Source organism: Furipterus horrens, unplaced genomic scaffold (genome assembly GCF_987537825.1).
Source record: "Furipterus horrens unplaced genomic scaffold, mFurHor1.1.pri manual_scaffold_4, whole genome shotgun sequence".
In the NCBI taxonomy this organism is placed as follows: domain Eukaryota; kingdom Metazoa; phylum Chordata; class Mammalia; order Chiroptera; family Furipteridae; genus Furipterus; species Furipterus horrens.
Genome location: NW_028327174.1, coordinates 32,134,944 through 32,146,205, shown reverse-complemented (window position 1 = coordinate 32,146,205; position 11,262 = coordinate 32,134,944). Strand labels below are relative to the sequence as shown.

Genomic DNA, 11,262 nt, shown 5'->3' with positions numbered 1-11,262 from the left:
TGTGTGGTAGGCACCAAGCTAGATATTGGGAATAAAATAGGTAGGTTAAATGAAATCAATTTCTACCTTCCTAGAATTTATGACAGATAGTTATCAAATAAACATCAATAAATATAATGTCACCATTGTGGTAAGTGCTAAGTTGCTACAAATATAACTGCAAGATTTTTAAGTAGTAAGAAGTCAGAAACGTTGAAGAAATGTTACCGAGCTTAGATCTCAAAGCTGAAAAGCAGTTAAATGAAAAGCAAACAAACAAACAAACAAAAAAAGCAAAACAAAAAAATCCCCCAATAACCCAGCATTTCAGGAGGAAGAAACATCATGGTCAAAGGCCCAACTGCATGAAAATTAATGAAAGTGTAAAGAGACTTCAGTGTGTACACTCAAGTCTTTCTCCTAACAGGAAGGTATACGTCCAGTAAATATTTGACTAATGTTTCATTTACAGATTTGATTTCTTAGGTTGGTGCTTAAGTTTTTCCTCTAAACCATCTATCTTCTTTCACAATTTGCTTCTTTATATTTTCTTCCATATTTTCACAGATTTTCAAATGTAAGTTTATAACTGATTTGGGTTTATTGGCCATTGTGGCCATTGTCTTCTTTTAACCTTACCCAATATATATTTTAATCACACTTCTGCATTTTTAAAATTTTTTGCAAGCTTTTCTTATCTTACTCATATGTGTTGAATTTTTCCTATTTTTTCCCCCAAGATTTTATTCCTGTTTATTAATGACATTGATTAAATGTTAATATTTATTCTGGATTCTTGGATGCTGAAGTAGATCAAATAATCTGAGGCATATGTTTCAATGTTCCTTTCCCTCATTGTACATATCACATATATAAAAATAAATGTATTCTTTTAACTTATATCATTTTATAATTATATAACATTTTATCATTTAATTCTGTTAATGTTCTTCCTCCTTTGAAAGTCTAAGTTTTATGAATTAGTGTCCTTTGTTTTATTTATTATATTTTACTTTTCTTGATAAATATTTGACACTCAATAATTGTTGAATAAATATTTGAGATGTTGCTTTAATTTGTAATATTAAAAAAATTGCTTCATAATTTCTCTCTTTGTTTATACTGAGACAAGATTGCATCAGACTTGTTACTTAGTAATCTAACAACAGAGTGGTTTTTGAAATTTCTGCCTGTGTGATTAACGAAACTTTTTTCAGGTCTACAGCCTGAAAATAGGTTGATATATATATAATTTCCGGGCCTATTTCCAGATCCTAGCAAGTTGTGTGACTTTACTGTATTCAGGAATATCCCCCCTATCCTACAGTTTGGTTTTCTGTTTCTCTTTATCAAGGATTCTATATGGAGGCTTGTTTCTTTTAAAAGATGTCCAAGTTATATATTCAAATGCTTTGAATCAGAATCTCTGGGGTGAGTTGAAGACTGGGTTCTCTAAAAGAAAGTTTCACAGCTGATTCTGGTACCCCAAAACATTTCTTTTAATCTATTAGAATAAACATTATAATTTCTAGCATTCACTATAATAACGCTGCTGTCACTAGCAAACGCAATATTCAAATATTTATTCTCTTTCACTGTATTCTTGTCCTACTTGTGGGGATGTGAAAGATGTCTCTTTGTGCACCAAAAACAAACCAATAAACACACACATAAAAAACTATGCAGTTGAGAGACAGCTTATAAATTATCTGGTGCAGATTCCACTTCTTCCAGAGAGCACACAGATGAAATGAAGACACATCGTTTAAATGGGCTTTGCTTTTTCAAGTTAATGTCAGTTTTTCTTAATTCATTGTCATGAGCCCCAAAGAAACAGCACATTCTGTAGTGTGTTGTCTGACAACCATAGCTTGCAAATTTTTGTTTATCTCTGTTTTCAGTAGTGTTTTATTGGGAGGTTGGAATAAGATGCATTGAGGTTGCTAGACAAATCAAACTCAATTTTGAATTATAAATGAATAAGGTCTGTGAAATATATGACTTAATACATGAATAACAGATGTTATGATAGTAAAAATCCTCCATTATACTAGACTCTAGGCTTGAGTAACACAATCCAAACTGTTTTTTTATAAACATATTATGCTTTTGTCCTTATTTAGGTTATAAATTTCTCTCCTCCTCATTTTTTCACCTCTACCTATCTTCTTCTAATCACTGATTTTACTGAGTTACATTACCTGAGCAAATAATGTTTTCTTCTATTACATACTGCTCTCACTTGAAATCTCTGTGGATCTTAAATTCTAATCTTAATTACAAATGCATAGTCAAATAACAAAAGTACTCCCATTCATTTTCATTTATAGTTTGTTTCATTATTACAAATTCACAGGCAATTCATTGTCCCGTCATGTGTAACGAGTGCGGGAATAGTCAGTAAGAAGACCGGAAAATGCTCAAAAATAACATCCTATTGAATTAATACAGTGTTGGTTGAAAACACAGAAGACTTCTTTTCTCCCTTTACATATATGTTTCACTGTCTGCTCTGGGGGAAGGTACAAAATGTCCATCATTATTTAAGAATTCTACATTTGCTTCATTCTCAGCATTTCTTCCATTTTCTGATGTCTTGGTATCTTTTCCTTTATGTATTTTTTTCATAGCATAAATAAATACAATATACAAAATAACTGTTGCTAATTTTAAGACTTCAATCAAGCCAAAGAAGGTATTTCTGTGAAAAGAGAAAGTCAATTTTTATTTTAAATTGTGTGAAACAATTTACAATGCTTCACTCCAGTAGGCAGAATACCTCAAAAGAAAAAAAAAACATAAATGATATTTGAAATTACATATGAAAATACTAAGGTAGCAATTCTAGTGATTTTTTTATTAGAGCATAAAAACTTTTGATTATTTTGAAAAGAATATTAAAACACAGAAACTAAGGGTGGTTAATGATGTACCCCAGTGCTTTCTATAAAGTAAGGTGTATTTGGAATGCTTAACTTTCTCAAAGACAGATATTATGTGTAACATGACAGATTATAAAAGAAATGAACTGACTGTGAGATAATAAAATCTAATCTATTTAGATTGAACCAGAAGCCAACATTTAGCTTTTAGACCAAATGCAGTCCGGAATGTCCTGCAGTGTGGCCTACTGGAAATGTTTAACAAAACCACACAAAGAAACGTATCACATATGGTCTATTGTTGTCATTCTCAACTTTGGTTGCACATTAAAATCAACTGAAGAGATTTAAAAATTCCCATGCCCAAGACACATTCCTTGACCAATTAAATAAAAATGTCTGAAGGTGGGACACAGAACTCAGCATTTTTAAAAGCTCCTAGCAGATCAGGAAGCACTCACTGGCCTCATGACAGTGTTAACTAAATGTTGACAAACTTTATGCAAAACAAACTTTCAAACAATTAAGGTTTAATTGAAGGTGAATGATATTAATTATATAATTTTGACCTGTTTAAACTTGTTTATTAAAATTTCAGTAGGATCTTGTCGTGTACCAAATATGATGAAAGAAATATTTTAAAAGTCTTCAAATATATTTGTTCATGCTTGGGTTATATAAAATAGTAATATGCTAATGTTAAACTTTTCAAATATTCCATTGCTATCAAGAAGAATTAATATGAGTTTCTTGTTATGTGACCGTTATAGAGAAAGTTTTAAAAAGTTGTGTTTAAATTTAGAATTGATACCAATGTACATTTCTATTCCTTGGATTAGGAATTGTTGATATTACATATCTATGCTAGATAAAATTAATGGATGATTATCTGTTTACTTCCAAATAGTAAATCTAAAAACTCATGAGGTGACAATTTAATTTTTTGTTGTGTATTCACTGGTGAATGCTCAGCTCTTTTTAAGCAATTACTTTCCAAAGTACTTCAGACAATGAACAAACTGGCCAAAGGGAAAGTGGTAAGGGCTGTGAGTGAGCTCCAAAATGCACAGAGTTATAAAAAGGGATAGTTACTGACAGCTTGCTGGAATTGTGCAAACTTTAGGAAAGATCATATGGTTGGAGTTATAAAGTATGTAGCTTTTTCAAACTGTATTTTTTTTCACTTATCAATGTGCATTTAAGTTTCTCCCTTATCTTTTTTTTAGCTTAACAATTTATTTCTTTTTCTTTCTCTTCAGTTTTTATTTTTTTAAGCTTTATTCACAGAACCCTTCATTTCTTCTCCCTTTGTCCCCTTTCACCCAGCCCCTCCCCACCCCTTCCCTCAGGCTATCCCCACTGTTGTCTGTGTCTATGGGTCCTGCATATATGTTCTTTGGGTGCCCCTTCTCCTTCTTCCATCCAGCACCCACCCTCATCCCCTCTGATGCTATCAGTCACTGTGGAAACCATATGGAGTTTCCTCAAAAAATTAAAAATTGAGCTGCCTTTGACCCAGTGATTCCACTTCAGGGAATATATTTTAAGAAACCCAAGACACTGGTTCAAAAGAATATATGTACTCTTATGTTCATAGCAGCGTTATTTACAATAGTCAAGATCTGGAAACAGCCCAAGTACCATATACTGATAGTATATGAGTGGATTAAAAAAAAACAAACTGTGGTACATTTACATAATGGAATGAAAAAGGAAGGGAATCTTACCTTTTACAATAGCATGGATGAACCTGGGGAGTATTATGCTAAGGAAATAAGCCAGTCAATGAAAGATAAATACCATATGACACTTATATGTGGAATCTAATGAACAAAATAAACTGACATAAACTGACATAAAATAATTTCTTTTTATTATTTAATAACATTATGTTGTATGAATATATTCCAGTTTGTTTATTTACCTACTGAAGGACACCTTGGTTGCTTCCATATTTTGGCAATTATGAATAAAGCTGCTATAAATATACATGTGCAGGTTTTTGTGTGGATATGAGGTTCCTGCTCATTTGGGTAAATAATTAGGAGCACAATTACTTGGTTACACAATAAGCCTATATTTAACTTCATAAGAATCTATCAGACTGTTTTCTAAACTGATGGTACCATTTTGCCTTCCCACCAGCAATAAAAGAGAGTTCCTGTTGTTCCACATCATCGCCAGCATTTGGTGTTGTTTGTTTTCAGTTTTTAAGAGCTCTTTATATGTTTAGGATATTTACCTTGTGTCTGTGTTGTGAGTTATAAACTCTTTTTCCAGTTTATCTTTTATCTTTGAACTTTGCTTAAGATAAGTTTTGTGACACAGAGTTTTTAAAAATATATATTTTATCATTTTTTTTTCAAAAGATGGGTTTTGGAGTTTTGGGTCACCCTTAGAAAAATGTTTGTGCTTCCTAGATAATTAAAATAATTTCTATCACTATTTCTTCTAATACTTGTATTTTCAAGTATGAAATTTATGTGTTTGATTAATATGCAATTAACTTTTATTTAAAGTTCAGATATTATTGCCACAATTTTTTTTCTAGATAGCTACCTAGTTGCTTCCTTATGAATAGAATAGTATAGAAATAATTCTTTCCTTTCTGTTCCCCATTAATCTATGACTAGAGCCCTGGTCAGTCATTCTGTATTTTCCAAGAGAAGCCAGAGGCCATTGAACAAAACTGTTATTGTTAATTATGAGGAGAGTTTTTGGAAACAAAAATATTTCAGTAGAAATCCCAGATCATTTTTGTTATTAGCTGAGTGATCTTTGAACAAGTTATTCATTCTCTTTAAATTTTGGTTTCTTCATATTTAAGAAAAAGAAGAAAAATGTTCATCTTCTACAGTTTCTATGAGTATTAAAACAAGGTATCAGATTACCTGATACAACATGGGATACAGTTTATTAAATGGTGGCTCTAATTATTAATATTATTATACTGACAGTGATATTCATCCTTTAATAATTAAAATCATCAATGGAAAAATAAATTAATAAAATATAATAAAGAGACCTTACCCATATAATCTGGAGTTATATATCCTACAAGAACCTTGTTTCCCAGAGCTGCCACTGGACCACTTTATACATGCTCTATCAATCAGAGCCCCAAAATATATAGGCGCTGCAATTCCTCCTGCAACATAAGATGAGATGTGAAGTCAAGGAACACCTTTCAAATGTAATGGGATAATATTCCACGTTGATACATTTTGGATTAATTGTTTTGACCTGATTCTACTCAAGAATCAAGATAATTAGGAATCTCAAAGGGTAAAGGGGGTCAAATATATGGTGACGGATGATCTGACTTTGGATGGTGGGCACACAATGCAATATGCAAATCATGAATCATAAAAATGTACACTTGAAACCTCTATGATCTTATTAACCAATGTCATCCCAGTAAATTTAATAAAAAAATAGAAAAGGTACCTCAAAAGCTCAAACCACAACTAATAGTACAGACATCTGTTTTCTACCCTCACCTTGTCACCACACATAGGAACATTAATTATATGCCTGTTTACTTGGTTCTTCTTATAATGCCAAGTAACTTAAGCCTGACTGGTGAAAAGGAGAATGTTGTTAGTAAAACATGAATGTTGTATTGGTTCATATGCTCTTTTCTTCTTCTTTTTTGGCAAAGAGACCTGGGAGAGTGGGAATAGACATAACTTTCCAAGAAAATGAAAAAGCTCTCAGATGCTGCCAAGGCAGGAGAATTTTCAACTCTATTTTTAAGGAAATTAAAAGGTAAGTGCCAACGCTAGGACTTCCTCCCCCAAGGGCCAAGCCTCACAGAATGCTAGGCTCTTGGCAGGTTGTCCTTTCTTGGCTCCGAGCTACATGTCCACCTTCTGAGTGTCACCAGAGCCCACAACCATACATTTTCTCTCCCTTGATGTTGTGCATTTTTAATACTTCCTGAAGCAGGTTTGGCTGGCCAGGTCACAGCCTGCGGTGCTGAATTTTGTTTCTATTAATGTTCTGATTGGAATGTTGCCTAGGCCTCCTGTGATCTGTTCCTAACCTATATTTTTTTTATTTGTGCTTTATGATTTTGCACTATGTGAGGCTTTTCAGGATCATGTGTGTTGTCTTATAGCAGAAGTGCCCACCTACTTTTATTGCTATTTTAATGAACTCTGAGATTGTCTCCTAGTTCTAAGCATTGGTAATTTGACCAAAAATTTTAGGGACATGCTTATTTGGACCAAACTTAATAAAGTAAAAGTTTTAGGCAACAAACTTGGTCTTAAATCATTATTAGAGTTTAAAAATTTCAAATAATTTGTTTTCCAAAAGTCATTTTCAGTCTAACATAAGCTATCAATCTTCCCGAATTTATGCATATATTGTTTTGACGACAATTATTTTTACTTTTTATTTTTGAAAGATTTTATTTATTTTCAGAGAGTGGGGGAGGGAAGGAGAAAGAGAGGGAGCAAAACGAGCAATGTGTGAGAGATATATAGATTGTTGTCTCTCACATGCCTCCAACTGGGGACCTGGCCCGCAACCCAGGCATGTGCTCTGACTGGGAATCGAACTGGCGTGGTAGCCTTTTGGTTTGCAGGCCGTTGCTCAATCCACTGAGCCACATCAGCCAGGGCAAGACAACTGTTTTTGAATTGGAAGTTTGGTAATCAGTATGTATTTTTCCCATAGAAGCAGACAGGTTCCGTTGTGTCATATACTGGACATATCAAAATAAGATAAAACTAGGATGACAAAATTCATTTTTTAAAATTTTATGTCACTAGAACTTTATTCTCAGTCTTATTTCAGCATATCAGAAGGAGCATTGGCTCCCCAGTTTCTACGTTCTTCTGCTAGCTTCTGTGCTCTAGATTCTAGGACTAAGGCATCTCCCTTGGATCTGGAGAGTGGGAACTGCCGGATGGACAGAGGCTGCGACATTAGAGAAGCAGAAGAGAACTCTGGAAGAGAATTGTAATGGAATCCTGCAGCACCTTTTTTTCTCCTCTCTCAGGCCTGTTCTATTTCCTCTTTTTACCTTTGAGGATCTGTGGCTTTCCATTGTAATTTGGCCACGTTAGGCTTCTGTCTTTTGCTTGCAAGGGTCCCAGAGATTGACTCCTCCCACTTCCTTTCCTTCTGCCCCAAGAAATTGCCTCCAGGCCATGATCGGTCTTCTACCTCAATCCCTAGGCGAGTGGTGCCCTTTTCCTGCTTCCCAGCAATTAGCATATAGTGTTAATAGGTCTTACACAGAGGCATGCGCAGGAGTTAAACTAGAAGGTGTTAAACTAACAGGAATCTGTGTGGTCTAAATGGTAAATGGTAGCCAGAGAGGAAGGGTGATTTCTTAAACTTTATGCTAATCACCTCGTTTGAATATTTAGAAATAGGCCCTTTAACCTCAAGTGTCTACAGCTCTACTCTGTAACAAAAAAAAAAAAAAAAAAAAAAAAGGCGATTTCTTCAGCTTTCATTCAAAACACTTCCTGATTCCAAGATGCTCAGTTCTTTTAGTTCTCATTTCCTCTGGCACTTCTAACCTCTGATAAAAGCTGCTCCAGCCGTAGAGAACGAGGCAGTGGGAAGCAGGGCAGCAAAAGTCCATTTCTGTTGTTCTGCAGTTTCAGCCTGACCAGGTCCCCAGGCCCCCAGCTCTCTGGGGCATTGCCCCCTCAATGTACAAGGAAGGCCTTCTATTCTGCCTATAGGAAGAAATGTTCCTAAGTCTGAAAGGAATAAAAAACTGCAGAGCACCCATCATTGTGTTCGAAAGAGTGCAAAATAAATATGATGATTCCTTTTTCTAGTTGAAGGTGGACTTGAGCTAGAATTAACAATCAAATTCTCTTTTAGTTCAAACAGTTTTCCTCCATCTCTTATTTGTCATTTACCACAAAAATAGAAAGAAATTTTACTAATACAGTTTTTTAACTTAAAAAAAAATTGAAATTAATTACATCCAGTCTTTGACCTTGATGTTAAAATGTATATCTTAAATTTATAATTTATATAATTTGTCTATTTATCCTACCTAGTATTCGTATAATGAGTGAATTGAAACCCACAGCAAGTGATTTCAGTTCAGGTTGAACATTTCTGAAATAAAATAAAGGCAAAAAAAATCATTAAACATCTTTAAAATGCCAAACTGAGTGCAGTATTAAAACATGGTCAAATGAAAACCCTCAAGTAGTAAACAGCTAACTTTATTTAAAGTTATATTTTCAGTTGTTTTAAAGATAAAGATCTGAATGATAATAATTATTATTTTCCCCATATTTATTTAATGAGTTACCATTTCAGGATAATTTAACAAACATTTTCACATGACACCTTATAAAATCCTATGAGGCAGTGCTTGGAACAGCCTTTATTATGCCTGTGAAGAAAATGATTTTGTGTTTTCTGTTTAGCTGACACAGGCCATGAGTACATACTTTAGATCTAGGTCATAGCAGAGCTCTTTCTACCATCTGATTTGGATCATTGTTGTTAATAGAAAAATTGACTAATATGATTTATGAACTACATAACACAATTGAGGAAGGAAGGTGTCAAAAAGGTATCTGTATTTTAGAGTATAATGTATTTTAATGTTATTTTAAAGGTAGCAACCACATTTATCTCCCCTCTTAGAAATTAACTTACTCTTGCATTTAGAAAGTTATTTCCATAATTCCATATTTTTTGGTGTGTGTTCAGTGAACAGAGGCCACTACCACCCCTATGGTAACCTGTAACATGGATTATCCAGCGGCAATAGGGAGAGGGTGACTGAGGCTCAAAAATCTTTTTACTAAAATATTAAATTAACTGATACAAAAATTTATTTTTTTCTTGAACTGTTTTGATAACTGTTTTTGTTCATAGAGATAAGTAGATTTAGTCACTCAACCAAGATTTGCTAAGTGCTGCCTAGAATATTCCATTTTAGTTCTTGTTCTTGAGGATAAAGAGGTAAATGATGTTTCATATAAACTAAGTAAATTAGAGAGGTCATATAATCTCTCTTAACCTCAGTTTCCGTATCTGTGGGTCCTAGGACTATCACCCAAACATAGTTAAATACACCCTTTAATCATACCCTGTCTCCTTCAAGTTTTTCATCGCCCAAATGCCTCCATTGCATTCCCCGAAACGCATAGCCTTTTACCAGCAAAATCCTTATGTCCTACAATGTTAGCAATCCCTTTACTTTCTTGCTCCAGACAGTCTGGCTGCCCCCTGATGTCTGTCTTCCCATGTAACTCTTTCAACTTTCCCCAACATGCTCTGTGTCACTGGGCCTGAAGTGTGGGACATGTTCTTGCTTTTTAATTGTTTTTAACCACTTCCAGACACGAGTGTCTTCTCTGGAAGACCTCTAACTCCCCTCACAACGTGCACCATCCTAATACAGCATCCCCTCAACAACTTGGAGTATCTACAGAGTTGCCCATCACCACCCTGTCATTCCTTGATGATTAGTACTAGGTTCTCTGTCATTTTTTTCCCACAACTATTTTTGCTACTTTTCCTACCTATTTCAATATCCATGTAGACCATTTCTCCAATAATTTGTCCTCCTCATTTTTTTAATCTCTTCACACTATTGGTCTTTCTTCCTCCATCTTGTGGTCATGCCAATTAGTATACATTTCCCTAATTCTCAATCTTGAGCAACCCCTTCTTCCTAACTGCCTTTCAACTTTCAAATTCATTTCTTCTTAACTCTTTTTTTCTTACCGCTCTTGATCTTGAATATGTCAGGTATGCTTCACCTCAGGGCCTTTACCTTTGCCACTCTCTTGCTGGGATTGCTCTGTGCCTGTCCCCATATCATCATGACTTGTACTTTCATTCTTTATTTAGGTCTTTTATCAAATGTGCTGTATTTGAATTGGTACTGCTTTCCTGCCTTACTCTGCTGTCTATATTCTGACTATGATTTACTTTTCTTTCTAATCCTTAACACTTCTCCTATTTTACATATTTCCTTATTTATTTATTGTTTTTTCTTCTATACCCATCCATTTCCCCATCCCTTATTCCCTCCCAGAGGAAAATAAAAGCAGGGCCTTTATCACTCTTGTTCACATTTTTGTCCAGAAATTATGTGCTTGACACACATAATAAACATGTTGAGTGAATAGCGTCGCTATTGTTTAGTCTAATTTTAACAATAGCGTTATATTAATATTACTATTATTAATTATTAATAGACTAAAGCTTATATTTTTAATTTACAATCTATTTTCCAAAAGTTTTCTTTTGATAAAATCAAAGGCTGGTGAGAGATCAATAAATGTTTTGACAAATGTTAATCTTAATCACTTAATCATGTAATCACTATGCTCATTTTAACCACAACCAAAAAGACAACCTTTTTTCCCTTCTATGTTATGCTTTTGGCTGACAGATACTT

The 11,262-nt window shown here is 34.0% G+C and overlaps 1 protein-coding gene across 1 annotated transcript in view; it reads right to left on the bottom strand.

Moving 5' to 3' along the window:
* Positions 1-1,533: 1,533 nt before the first annotated feature.
* Positions 1,534-11,262, bottom strand: part of LOC150011473 (solute carrier organic anion transporter family member 1B3-like) — a 46,209-nt gene continuing 36,480 nt past the window's right edge. The window contains exons 13-15 of the mRNA XM_090275478.1: positions 8,890-8,954; positions 5,892-6,009; positions 1,534-2,680 (exon numbers count right to left, since the gene is read on the bottom strand). Of these exons, the coding sequence (XP_090131604.1) occupies positions 2,467-2,680; positions 5,892-6,009; positions 8,890-8,954 (397 nt within the window). The 3' untranslated portion in view covers positions 1,534-2,466. The remainder of the gene's footprint in view (positions 2,681-5,891; positions 6,010-8,889; positions 8,955-11,262) is intronic.